At 50.1% G+C, this 13,911-nt stretch overlaps 1 protein-coding gene across 1 annotated transcript in view; it reads left to right on the top strand.

The window, feature by feature from the left end:
- NCOR2 (nuclear receptor corepressor 2) overlaps positions 1–7,258 on the top strand; it is a 332,048-nt gene extending 324,790 nt beyond the window's left edge. Inside the window, exons 44-46 of the mRNA XM_015419296.1 lie at positions 35–121; positions 2,563–2,739; positions 6,006–7,258. Coding sequence (XP_015274782.1) covers positions 35–121; positions 2,563–2,739; positions 6,006–6,172 — 431 coding nt within the window. The 3' untranslated portion in view covers positions 6,173–7,258. The remainder of the gene's footprint in view (positions 1–34; positions 122–2,562; positions 2,740–6,005) is intronic.
- The last annotated feature ends 6,653 nt before the right edge of the window (positions 7,259–13,911 follow it).

The raw sequence follows: 13,911 nt of genomic DNA, 5'->3' as shown, positions 1-13,911 counted from the left end.
CTCCTCCTCCTCCCCTTCCTTCTGCATCTCCCAGGGTTAATCAGTTGTAGGAGCCAGTCGGTCCAGGAAAATTCCAGTACCAACATGGGGTTGGAGGCAATTATTAGGAAGGCCCTAATGGGTAAATATGACGAGCAGTGGGACGAGCACTCTCCTCTCAGTGCCAATGCTTTTAACCCTCTGAATGCCAGTGCAAGCTTGCCCGCTGCTCTGCCTGTAACCGCTGCTGACGGACGGATTGACGACATGCGCTCCTTGCCAGGTCTGCAGCCCCTGCCCGCCTTTGGCTTTTTTTTTGGTTCCCCCACCCCCACCCCCCCCTTTCCCCCTCGCTCTTAATGGTAACTCCTCCTGTCTTTTCGGTGGTTTTCGTGTTCCTTCCGCCCATTCTCACTTTACGCTGTTGGGCGTTTTCCTTGTTCGTTCGTCTTTAATCGTGCTGATTAATCCCGGTTTTCTTTTTCTTTTTTATCTTTTTTGTCCCGTTTGTGTTTTTACGAGCTTTTTTTAATTCAGTAGGCTGCAGGTGTCCTTCTGCCTCCTCTAAAACACTGACAGTCGCGGTGTTCTTCTCCCATTTTTTCTTCTCCTTTATTTCCCCCCCCCCGGTGTAATTTGCCCATTCCTTCCTGTGTTGTAAAAAATGTTTGGTGGTTAAAAACACTGGGGTAGATCTTGTGACATAGCGGCCGTCACACCTGCAAAGCGGCACTCCCGTCTTCCAAGGAGAGACGGGCAACTTCCGCTAACTCTCCCCTCCCACTGCAGACCCCCACCCCACCCCCTCACCCCACATGTTCCTAAAGGTCTAGCCAGGAATTTTTTAATTCGGGGGGGGGGTCTTTAAATACGTCAGGGGGCACCCCGCATACACTCCCAAGGGAACGCCACAAATAAAATGAAAAATTGGAAGTCGGGGGGCCTGGGGCTGGGTGGGAATTGGGGGGGCTGCAGCAGAAAGGGGAGTGGGGAAGCCCCACTTTACTGGCAGTAGTTAGACTTGAGCCCGTTTGACAAAAAAAGGGGGAAATTGTGTTCCTCTCTGAGTGACAGCTGGGGGGAGCCTTAGGACCAAGGAAATATTCGGATCCCTCATTGAGAGAGGGGGGGGCTAAGGGTGTGGCTGACTAGGTGAGCCTAAGGGGAATTATGCGCTTACATTCAGCTGTTTACGTAGATTTTGGTCATAATTCCAGTTGAGGTAGCCACATTAGTCTGCCGAAGACATGAAACTGTTTTATACTGAATCAGACCCTCGGTCCATCGAAGTCAGTATTGTCTACTCAGACTGGCAGCAGCTCCCCGGGGTCTCAGGCAGAGGGTCTTTCCCGTCACCTGTTCCCTGGCTCTTAACTGGAGACGCCAGGAATTAAACCTGGGACCTTCTGCATGCCGAGCAGATGCTCTACCACTGAGTCACAGTCCCTCCCACAACAACCCGGAGTCTCGTGGTACCTTAAAGACTAACGCTTCAGTATTGGGAAAAAACTTTTGTCAACTGAAGACTGCTTAGTCCGATGCATCAGAAGTGGACTGTGGTCCGCAAAAGCTTATCATGCGGTTAATCTGTTAATCTTTAAGAGGATCCAAGGCTCCGTTGTTGTGTTTTTACACGATGGCAGCACGTCTGATTAGATTCACAAGCATCAAAGCTGAAACAGAAGATTCACGGTTTGCGTATGTGGCTCCTGCCTGTTGCCCTTTCAAGGAGAAAGAGGGTCAGGATGTGGAGGAAGTTTTCCTCCTGGATCTACCAGCCAGGCTTCCTTCCCCCGCCCAGTCAAGGAGCTCGACCTGCATAGAAGCAGCTGTCTTCTGCGCACGTGCCACTGTCTAGGTCGGGAGCTGCATCCAGAGACCGGTCCGAGCATCAGTGCCCACCCACACGGTGTTGCTTTCAGCGGCGCACACGTGCTTGGATGCGCATCGCAATGTGGTTGAGAATGCACAGACAAACACACGTTGCATTTGAAACCATTGCCGTCTGGGTGCACTGCGCTTGGATGTCCCTATCCTTGGAGAACCCTGACCCTTGGGGTTATTGTGGTCCCTAGTTCATAGATAGGAAACAATGGATAAGAGGTTGGCCTAAGGAGGGTCATCGTGGTGGTCCACAGTGCCCAGTCCCTTGGACCACACACCGCCCAGCAACACTTATTCTCATAAGTAAGAGCCTGATTTATTTTTACATAGTCTCTTTTAAGAGCGAAGTGCCTTACAGCCAGTGCATCCTTCGCTCTTGTTCCAACTCCACGAGGGATGGGTCATTATTACTCCTATTGCAAGTTACAGAGCCCGAAGCTGTGACAGCAGCTTGCCCACGAGCGGCTTGCTACATCCATTGCCAGGGCGGGGTGGGATGTCCGCCTGCATCGCCCAGCTGTCTAAACAGCCCCTGCTGCCTGCTAAGCCTTATCGTTCTGTCCCTTCCTGTGATGACAATGAATCCCCCTTTACGGCACTGCCCTTCGGGGATGCCAAGCCCGTCTCCCCAGTCTTTGCCGTTTCTGGACATCCATCCGGCAGTGGTGGCTTCAAAGGATTCTTCTGTTCCCATCCCAGGAGGAGGGAAGCCAAAGATTGCCGCCAGAGCCAACAGTCGTAAGGCCAAGTCCCCGGGGCCGGGCCTGTCCTCCACAGAGAGGCCGCCGTCCGTTTCATCGGTTCACTCCGAGGGAGACTGTAACAGGAGGACGCCTCTCACCAACCGCGTCTGGGAGGACAGGCCATCATCTGCAGGTAACGGGCCATTATCTGTCTGGCGTTCATTTGGCTGTGCAGGTTTCTGATTTTGCATAGCTGCTGGATGCTGATCTGGTAGTTAACCAGCCTCTAAACCAGTTCCAGTCTTTCACTTCCATCTCAGTCAAGCTTTCCTGCACGCGTGCACACACAAACGCACACACCGGTTTAGACACTGCCCCCACAAGAGCCAGTTTGGTGTAGTGGTTAAGAGTGTGGACTCTAATCTGGGAGAACTGGGTTGGATTCCCCACTCCTCCACATGCAGCCAGTTGGGTGACCTTGGGTCAGTCACAGTTTTCTCAGAGCTGTTCTCTCAAGGGAAGTTCTCTCAGAGATGTCTCAGCCCCACGTACCTCACAGGGTGCCTGTTGTGGGGAGGGGGAGGGAAAGGAGATTGTCAGCCGCTCTGCGACTCTTTCAGGTAGTGAAGGGCTAGGTACGAATCCAATCTCTTTCCTTCTTTTTGGGTCTCTTCCTGTTTCTTGTCCATCCATCCAAAGGACTGGTCAGTTAAGTGTTGTCAAGTCATAACTGGCTTACGGCAAACCCCTTATGGGGTTTCCAAGGCAAGTGAGGAGCAGAGGTGGTTGGCCATCACCTGCCTCTGCATGGTGGCCCTGGGCTTCCTGGGTGGACTGACTGTGCTTCGCTTCTGAGATCGGACAAGATCAGGCCCGGCTGGGCTATTCAGGCAGCTATCCAAAGCGTTAGCCATGGCTAAGAAGAAGAAGAAGAGATTGGATTGATACCCCGCCCTTCACTACCCAAAGGAGTCTCAGAGGGGCTTACAAACTCCTTTCCCTTCCCCTCCCCACAACAGACACCCTGTGAGGTAGGTGGGGCTGAGAGAGCTCTGACAGAAACGGCTCTTTTTCAGGAACAGCTCTTATCAGAACTACGGCTTGCCCAGGGTCATCCAGCAGCTGCAAGTGGAGGCGTGGGGAATCAAACCCGGTTCTCCCAGGTTAGAGTCCGCGCCCTTAACCACTGCACCAAACTGGCTTAGTTCTCTGTCTTCTGCACAGAGCTTGCTGTGATGGTCAGGTTTTAATGCAGCCCTACCTGTGCACAATACACCAGGGGCTGGGGGGTCCCTCTGCATCATTTACGGCTCAGTAGAGCGTGTGCATCTTGGATGAGGTCTCGTGGCCCTGTCCTCTAGAGGCAGGTGAGACTGTCACAGAAAGACACTAGAAATAATTTCCAGAGCTGTTGAATGCTTTATTGTACGATCACAAGAGAGTGCAAAAGCAGCGTCCGGGGGGGAGGGGGCCCTGCACCTCTCCCAAGTGCATTTTTAGCCCCCCCCCCCAGATCAGCATCCACAACTAGAACGTAGAAATGGAATTTTTCAATGGAACCAACGTCTTAGGTTAGGTGGGAGGTGTCGTGACTGCAAAAATGGCTGGGATTGATGCAGAAACCTCCAAAGGAAGTTTAATTGAGGGCCAAAAGTTAAAAACATAAGTAAGTGTACAAAAGAGTGTTTGTTACAGAGACCTATATAAACCTAGCAGGGGCCCAAATAAAGCCTCATAAAATGTACAAAGTTACAGATAACACACGAAAGAGAACAGTGCTGTGACCTGACGCGTTTCGGCTCACCAGAGCCTCCTTCAGAGGTCAAATAGTTCAAAATAGAACAAGCGACAGAGTCCCTGTAAGGCAATTAGCAACAAATAAAAAATGAATCGATAAGACAGGGCCAAAACTGGAATGTTCCAATACGGAATTGAATGACAACACCAAAACGTTTCTATTTGGGGCCACAAATATATCTGGCCTTGTGTGTCAGAAGTCATTGTATGAACTGGAAATGTTATGTGCCTTCCAGTTTAGGTCCTAAGAGCCAGTTTGGTGTCGTGGTTAAGTGCGCGGACTCTAATCTGGGAGAACCGGGTTTGATTCCCCCACTCCTCCACTTGCACCTGGCTGGATGACCTTGGGCAAGCCATAGTTCTGATAACAGCTGTTCACTCAAGGGCAGTCCTCAAAAGAGCTCTCTCAGCCCCGCCTACCTCCCAGGGTGTCTGCTGTGGGGAAGGGAAGGGAAAGGAGTTTGTAAGCCGCTCTGAGACTCCCTTGGGTAGTGAAGGGCGGTGTATAAATCCAATCTCTTCTTCTTCTTCTTCTTCTTCTTCTTCTTCTTCTTCTTCTTCTTCTTCTTCTTCTTCTTCTTCTTCTTTGAGTGCTGAGGGAGGGGAAGGGCCTGAGCAGGGTCTGATGCCCCAGGGGTCCACCTTCCAGAGTGTTCATTTTCTCCAGGGGAACCGGGTCTGTGTCGCCTGGAGGTCGGTTGTGATAGAGGGAGATCTCCAGCCGCCACTGCCCCTACTCCCGTATCATCTTTGCAACTGATTCACAATGCTACTCTTTAAGCCCACCCCCCCAGAACTGAGGTGGTCTCTGTGCCTTCTGCCATCCCACCACCAGAAAGGTCACCTGGCTCGTTGGCTTCATGCCCCCCAGACTTGACTCTCTCCTAGTCTGAGGCCGAGCTTAGTCTATTGTAGGGGTGTCAAACTCATTCGTTACGAGGACCAGGCCACGTGTGGGCCGGATATGACATAAACGGGACCTTGTCGGGCCGGGCCACGTGTGCCATAAAATGGAATGCCGGGTAGCAGAGATGTAAACTTTATAAAGGACACGATACACAAAGACTTCTTTTTTTTAACTTAAAATAAAAACTTGCTTCAAACGTTAGCTCTGTAAGCTGCAAACCTACTTTTGGTTTATCGACATTCACCACAGAAATCTCATGCTCAAGAGTTCTGAGTCCAGGACCCAGGTTGAAGCATGAAATGGCTGAGTGATTGAGAGAGTCTGGCAAATCAAGCTATGATGCAGCAGCAGCAGCAGAACTGGAAGCAGGAGATGGCCGGTTCCACTGCGGGCCTGATGGAAGCCCTCCGGGGACCTAATCCAGCCCCCGGGCCGCATGTTTGACACCCTGGTCTATTGCTTCCTCCCTGACCAAATGTGGTGCCTTTTCTTGTATGGGATCCCCCCCAATTCTAATATGTCTGCATTCTGGTTCATTGTTACTTCTACAAGACCACAAGTAAAGCTGCCAATCTCTGACTAGGGCACTGATTCCCCAAAAAAGAAAAGAAAAGGCATGTTTGCTAGGCAAGTGGGTGCAAAAACATCAGGGTCTGACGGATCGCAAGCGGCGTTTTCTGCACGATTTTGACAGGTGTGCAGCGCTTGGGTCGGCCAGCTTACAAATGCCCTTTGTCCTCCTGTCCCGCTTGCAGGCTCGACGCCGTTTCCGTATAACCCGCTAACGATGAGGCTTCCGACCGGCATGGTGACTGCCCCGCCCACCTCCGTCCCGCAAGGCAACAGCCAACACCACGGGTGGGAGGAAGAGCCCAAACCCCTGCTTGTCTCACAGTATGAAACTCTATCGGACAGCGAATGAAAGGGAGAGAAAGCGAGACGGGAAAACCCAGCGACCATGAAGACATCGGATCGGGGGGGCTGCTGAGCTATCCAGGACGTGGACTCCGGCTGTCACAGGCCGTGGCCGGTCTAGGCCAAGTACAGGAACAGCACTGTTCCCGTCAGCTATTAATTTGTGTCACGCCTAGAAGGGGGGGAGGGGGCTGTTGAAATCCTCTTCGATCTAAAAGCCTTAATGGGGGGAAAAAGCAAATGGAACCCACCCCAGTGTCCCCTCTCTCTCTCTCCTGGTTCAGGGCTGACACTATGAGCCGTTTCGGCAAGTAATTCAACCGGGTAAATGTGAGAAGGGAGGAGGGTGGGCTCTAAGAGTCCTGAAGGCTCCCCACAGGAAGGCAACCGGCCCCCGGACCTCACTTACCAACGCTCAGGGGACTCCACCTGGTCTGTCCTTCAGTAGGAGGAGAGAGAGGAAGTCGGTTGAGAGAGAAGGCGGTGTGTTCTGCTTGCAGCGTCCCCCAGAGCATGCTTTCTGCATGTGCCCAAACATGTTCCCGGCGCATCCTTTCAGTGTGCGCTTCTGTGGCCTGTTAATCCAATACTTGAAATAGGATTCAAGCGCCCCTTTCCTTAGCTGTCGTGCTGTTGCCATGAGGGCGGCACCAGAGGGACTGCGTGATAGGAATGTGGGGAGAATTAATTCAGAGCCGTGACCCTCCAGTGCAAAAGCGTTGGTTTCTCCTCTTCCTCACACTTCAATAGAGGCGGCCCTTCTTTCTTGCACGCATCCAAACAAGCTTGTGGGTCGTCCCATTTGGACAATTCAGTAAATAAAAACCTGAGAATGATTTTTGGATGCAGGTGGGAGAGGAGGCGGGCTTGTGAGGTTGGAGGACCAAAAAAGAAAAAAAAGGTTTCCTTTGGAGAAGGGAATTCTGGGTATGAATACGAATCAGAAAGGATCCCCCTGTTCGTAGCGTATCGGCTACAAATACAGAGAGAGGAGGCAGCCGTTTTAAGTCCTCTGTGTCTTGAAACGGCAGTGTGTATATGGTCTACAGGGTATATTTTTGATACCTTTGGCAAGTGACGCCAGACGCTTAGCGCAAGGAAGGACTTTAAAACAGTGTTATATGCTGCTTTTCGGTCTCCACTCCTGTACAAAGAGGTTCTATGTTCGTTGCAAGCTTTGACAGGTTTGTTCATTGTATGGAAATTGTCAAGAAGTAACAGAAGGAAGTTCTGTAATTCAGTAGAATGTATTAACATACGGTTTGTTTGTTTTTTGTTGGGGATTTTCATATATCTATCTATCTATATATATCTATCTATATATATAGATATATAGATATATATATAGTCTCAGCTGCAGGGCCCTTATTGCAAATGCTTCTCTTTAGTAACACTCCAGTGTGGAGATGACATCAGTTCTCAACTGAGCTTTTCTCTTTCAGGAGACTTGCAAGGATATTTCAAATGGGTTCCCCCCCCCCCAAGAACCTCCCACAGTGTCCTGTTTTTCTATATGTGTGGGGGATTATTTCCCCCCCACCTGATTCATTAAGTGATGATGTCAGGTGTTTAACCACATGAGCATGGATGCCATTCAAAGAATAACATTTCTCCCCACTTCACACTTGCTTATGTTTTTCCCTCCATGCTGGAATATAGAAAGGGGTAATGATTAAAACAAAGTGTTAAATGTTTTCCCATTATGTACACTAGAGAGAAAAGTCTTGGAGAGCAGTTTTTCTGCTGAAACAGGCAGCCAGACGCCTTTTTTTTTTGTCACTTGTTAACTTGATGCAGCATCCTGGAAGTGGAAGTCAGCCTAGAAACAAGTGCTGTGTTGTCTGCGCGTGGCACTTGTTTCTAGGCTGACTTTGAAAGCAAAATCCTCTGGCTTTGTGGCTCCCCCCCCCCCCCCCCCTGCTTCTTAACACACATTGTCTAGTTTTTGGTGTTCCTTTTACAGTGGGAGGGTTGCATGTTGCTTGTCACAGTACTGAACTCCGCACACGATGGTTTGAAGTATTTTAAGGCTCCCAGCGCTAGTCTTTTCAAGTGTTTGGACATTTCTGCATTCTAATTTTCCTCACTGTTTCGGGGTAATTTTTCTTCTCTGCCTGTGTTTTTCTCCCTCTAGTGGCCGACTTGATATTACATCACTTTTACGTCCGGCATAAAAACCTGCAGTTTGAATCTGCTGGGTTTAATGCCCGGCAGAACCCGATGTCATATGGAATCGACCACTAGAGGGAGCAAAGCACAGACAGAAAAGAAACCCTGAAGCCACCGTACCTCACACGCGAGGAAAATTAGAATGCAGAAAAGCCCTTTGAGAAAGTGTGATGCTTCTGTTTGAGAAGGTCCTCGGGGAGGATGGTTCCTGTTCCCATCATTATCCTGTAAGTTGCCCAGTCTTAAAATGGCTGCCCCAGCAGCCCCGCAAATGAGTGCTGCAGGGATGTCACTCCTGCCCCTCCGTTTCCTGTGTCCTCCAAAACCATGAAGTCTTTGAACAGGCCGTTGGCAAAGATCTTAGTGGCAAGTGAGTCATTCAGTCAGTACACTTCTGCCAAGCCGAGTAGGAGTTCCGTAACAGCGCGTGATGTTCTCTTCCAGTGGCTGCTTCCTCCTTTCCGATCAGTCTTTTCTTAAGCCATCGCCGTAACTTAAAATGTCTGGCTACCCCCTTTAGGAGAAAGGTGGATTCCCCACACCACCCACCCCCAAAAAAGCTGAGATATTGCTAGCAGAATGTTCGCCTTGCTTAGATATTTCTGAAATGAGACCTGAGGAAGCCTGATTGGAACAGGAAGTGTTGGTCCTTGAGCGCTTCAGCGTGTGACGTGGGTGACCGGAGTGGAATGAGAGGGCTCCTACCACTCCAGCCACCCAGAGGGGAAGAAACTATTTCTCAGCTCAAGGCACACGTGAGAATTAGAAAAAGATCACATCCAGTTCTCTCCCCCCCCACCCCCACCCCACATGAACATACTCCCTTTGGAGATACTGCTGAAATTCAGGAAGCCCAGAATTAAGCCCACCGCAGGAAATAGCCTGAAGGCGCCTGCTTTGTAAGTGAGGTCCTGGCAAGCAAGAGGGCCTTGGTCCCACGCGGTGCTAACAGACCGACCACTGGCCCATCTGGCTGCCCAGCTCGCTTCCATAGGCCTGCCCAAGGACACTCAAGCTTCCTATGGGACTGGAAAATACAGCCCCCCGACCATGCGTACACTTTCCTGTGTCCTGCCATCCACGCCGTCTGTGCAGACAGTGGAACCATGCACTCTTTTCCTTGCACCTTATCTGTGCCTCCTTAAAACATCATGGCCCGAACCAAATGGAAGTTGCATCGGAGAAGAAGCCTCCGCCAGACTTCCACTGATAACTCGCATAGACGTCGTTTTGGAGCCACTGAATACTCAGCCGTTTTCTGATTTTGTCTATTCCCCTTTTCGTGGAGGAAACGGTAATTCGTCTAACTCAACGGAAACAGCCCCATTTGCTTGAGACGGTCTCTTGAGAATGGCAGGCACACATGCTTCTCCAGTGTGCCCGGTCTTCCCGTCAGACCGCACGTGCACGCACTAAAGGTTCGTTGTCTCTGGGTGGTCAATGCAACCTGGTTCATCACAGTGAAACCCGCTAACCTATCCCAGTGGCAAAATGTCCATAGGCATCGCGGAGCTGAGGAAGGGAGCTCTCCGTGCCAGCGTGACTAGCTTGACGTTCAAAGCAGAGCGCTGGAAACAAGCTGGGATTTGATCCGCTGTCAGCAATGACACAGAGCCTTCGGCGTAGCCTTCTGTCCCTATTCGCCCCAGAAAGCCATCACCGCCACCTCCCCATTTAGACCAAACAGATCAATCCATGACACAAATCAGCCCAGTTTATCATCCCGTCACAGACAACAACAAAACCGCACTCGGCACAATAGATGGGTTCAAGCTCTCCGTGAAGAATTGCTGACTTCATATTTTTTCATCTGTTACCATGTCAGATCCGCCTTGGCAATGCTAAAGTCACTCCGCTGACTTAGACCGTGAACTTCCCTCTCCCAGGTCAATTCTGCTGCTGTTGCGTCCAGCTGCCCGCCACATTTTTTTGTTTCTTTGGTAGACCTCGGAATGCAAGTTAGCCTTTGGCCCAGAGCTGCACCATTTAGAGCTGCTTTGTCTGTAATGCTTTTTACCTACCCGTAGCTAATCTTTGTGTCTTAAGGGTGCATGCTGTTCTGTGCACTGTCAGAGAATTAATTTTGCCACAGGGGCACAGCTGAGGAAGCCGGCGCGTACGTGACGGCTGCATGCTTTGCGAGCTTTGAGGGCGAAAGGAACTCTCGGAGATGTGTCACCGTGTGCCACTTGCTCTTCTTGCTGCGCTCCTCAGACTATCGCGCAGGGAAGTCGTCAGCGTAGGGTAGGGGGCCTGAGATCCCTCAGCTCGATCCTCAGAAAGCTCTGCCGGTCCCGACTCCAGTCCCGGTTTTCAGAAACGCAGCACATAACACCACGTTTTCGTTGGCTTCCCACTCGCGGCATCGTTGCCTTGTCAGCGGCAGCAATGTGAACCGACGGCGCTGATCTGACGGGATGTGCTCACAGGTGACGAGAATATTTTGCAGTCCTCGGGCCCTGTCGAAGCAGTGCTGCCTCGCCCGCCCTTCCGTTGACCAATGAATGGGCTTTAACCGGACTGTGACCAAACCACCGCTTGCAAGTGAGGTCACATGTACATTCCACAAAGGGATTGAGGAATAGCCCCCCCCCCCTTTACCAAAAGGCTACTCCCACATTGCCAGACATTGTACATTCTCTGTACATGGTTCGTGCGTGTATATATTTATATATATACCCTTGGGTTCTGTGTATACATATTACTCCATTTGTGTGCGCATGTATACGAAGTACATACACACACACACATGCATTTTCTTTGTGCCTAAACGAGCGCCCAGGCACATAGCCTAAGGTTTGTGTTTTGCCTATACAAGCCAGATCTCGGTAAACTCTTAACTCACTACGGTTCAACCAAATGCAGACGAGTGTCTCTCTCTCTCCCCCACCCCACCCCACCCCATTGACTGTTAGCTCCATGTAAGGTGAGCGCCGAGCACTGTGTGTTTCGCTTCAAAGGAAAGCCATCCTTCTTCACGACTGTCTGCATAATTTGTGTCTGTTTTAGTGACATACAGATTCTCTCTACTGTGCTACCTGCTACGATTTTTTTTATTAATTGTGCAATCAAGAGAAAAAAAGGAAGTTGTGTTAAACTATTAAAAGTTTGAAGTGTTACCAACTTTGTAATTTGTACAAACACATAAAAACAAACAAAAAAAAAGATAAAAGGACAATTTTATTGTTTGAACTGTATAAGGGGGGGCGGCGGCGGGAGGGGAGGGGAAGAGATCTCTATCTTTTGTACAACCAAACTGTGCATAGCCGTTTCAAAGCAAGTTGTATGATAAGAACGGACTGTACATAGAGACTGTTGAGTTGTAAATATTTATGCAGCTTGCTCTAAAAGGTTGGGGGTTTGTTTTGGGGGTTGTCGTTTTGTTTTTTCCCTTCTTCTACTGAAAGTGAAGTTTTTGTTCACTGTTGTTAAATTTTCTTTCTTTCTTTCTTTCTTTGCTCTACATGCCCACTAAGCGAGCATTGGTGGGGTCTGCAGTGTCAGAGCACTGCCTTACTGTTTAAATAATAAAAAGAGAGAGAGGGGAAGAGCTTCTTGCCAGCAATTACGGGGCTCTCTTCTGGTTTTTGCGTGTGGTGTAAAAATGGCTGCCGACTTAAGGAGACGTGACGGGGAAACGTGTACCATTCGGACTGGTGCTCGTTGTCGGGTGCGACCGTATGACTGGAAGCTTTGGAGATGCATGACTGTCCATACTGCTTGGCAGTCAAGGAGGCCGGAAGTAGATGGATCCCCCCAGGGGTCATTTCATAGAAAAAGAGGTGCAGGAGCTCATTAGCATAACTCATTTGCATATGCCACACACGCTGACATCACCGGAAGTGTGTCAGAAGGCAACACCCACCGCTCAGGCTCCACTGGACTGTTTTGGATCATTAGCTATTGGGGGGGGGATGTACAGATCTGTCCTCGCAGAGGAGGGAGAGCTTGTACCTAAATAAAACTTGGCCTTAAAGGTGCCACTGGACTATTTTAGATTGCTAGCTGGTGTGGGGGGGATGCACAGATCTGTGCAGAAAGAAAGAAAGGGAGAGAAGGAGCAGGGGGCGGGGCTTGTTGCATGTGCCCGCCCCCTGGGTTCTTTACTGCCGGAGCTCCGCTCCTGTGCGCTCCTGCAGGAAATGACCCCTGGATCCCCCCCTTAGCCAAAGCTTCATAATGTTCTCCTCTGACTGGCAACGTTGTCCAGATCAACAGAGAAAGGTCCTGCTAAGAAAACACCTGCGGGGAAAATCCTTTTGACTTGTGACTGCACCCAAGGGCTTTCCGCCTGCAGCATCCAGTGCTCCAGCCGGGAACCGCAAGCCTCTCCAAAACATAGCCGGCACTTATGATTCTGATCCCTTTCTAGCATTTTTGGGGGGGGAGACATGTGCGTTGGTTCCCTGGTTTGCAGCAAATAGCTGATTACTCAAAGGTAGGCTGTTGCCCAATTAAAGTATCCTCAGTCAATTGTAAGCATTTGGAGTTGATTCCCATTTTCCTACCATAGTATTCCCTGTGGGTGTGAAAGCCGACAGGAAGGAAGTAGATTCATTTGAAAGGCAGTTTTGGAGGACAGTTCTACGGACACCGCGGACCGCCCAAAAGCCAAAAAAGTGGGTTCTAGATCAAATCGAGCCTGAACCCTAGAAGTGAAAATGACCAAACTGAGGCTGTTGAAAAGAGTCCAGGTCAGGATCACCTTAAGGACTAGCAACATTTGTGGTGGGGCAGGAGCTTTCGTGAGTCACTGCTCCCTTCTTCAGATTTCTTCTTCAGGTATTTGAAGACATGAGCAGTAGTTCATGACATCTCATCCCCTGCCACAATTCTTGTTAGTCTTTAAGGTGCTCCTTGACTCTTTTCTTCTGCTACAGACAGACCAACACAGCCACCCGTGCCTTCATCTAAACTGAGGCTATCGTACTTTGGTCATGTTATGAGAAGACAAGAGTCGCTGGAAAAGACGATAATGCTCGGAAAGGTCTAAGGCAGCAGGAAAAGAGGAAGATCTAACCTGGGATGGATGGACTCACTCAAGGAAGCCACGGCCCTCAGTTTGCAAGGCCTGAGCAAGGCTGTTAATGATAGGACATTTGGGAGGACATTAATCCATAGGATCACCATAAGTCGGACTTGATGGCACATAACACACACAACAAGAGATTGTTCTGAAGCAAAAGCCGCCACCACAACACTGGTTTTTAGATGACGCACGCGCAGCTGGCTTCACAGTGAGGCAAAATGAGGTGGCGGCTTTGGGTGGTGGATCTTCAGAGCCAGCAGCCGCGACCACCTCACTCCCTAAACCTGCCATTATTACTTCCACTGCTGCCCTGCCGGAGATCCACGAAGGGGTGGTGTTACCCAAAGAGGCAGTCTCCTGTTTGGTGGAGGGACTTAGCTTAAAGGAGACAGAGTGAGAGGCAAGTAACTGGCATCTCCACCCATGTTTATGGGGATTATTCCCTTAGAAAACTCTCCAAAATAAACCCAGTCCATTGTGCAACTGGAAAGAGTTTTATTGGGAAAGAAAAGAGCAAAACACGCACACAAAACACACGGGGAGCACAC

This window comes from Gekko japonicus, unplaced genomic scaffold, assembly GCF_001447785.1.
Source record: "Gekko japonicus isolate JY-2015 unplaced genomic scaffold, Gekko_japonicus_V1.1 scaffold181, whole genome shotgun sequence".
Classification (NCBI taxonomy): Eukaryota; Metazoa; Chordata; class Lepidosauria; order Squamata; family Gekkonidae; genus Gekko; species Gekko japonicus.
The sequence above is the reverse complement of the archived record's forward strand: the minus strand, read 5'-3'. Positions and strand labels throughout refer to the sequence as shown.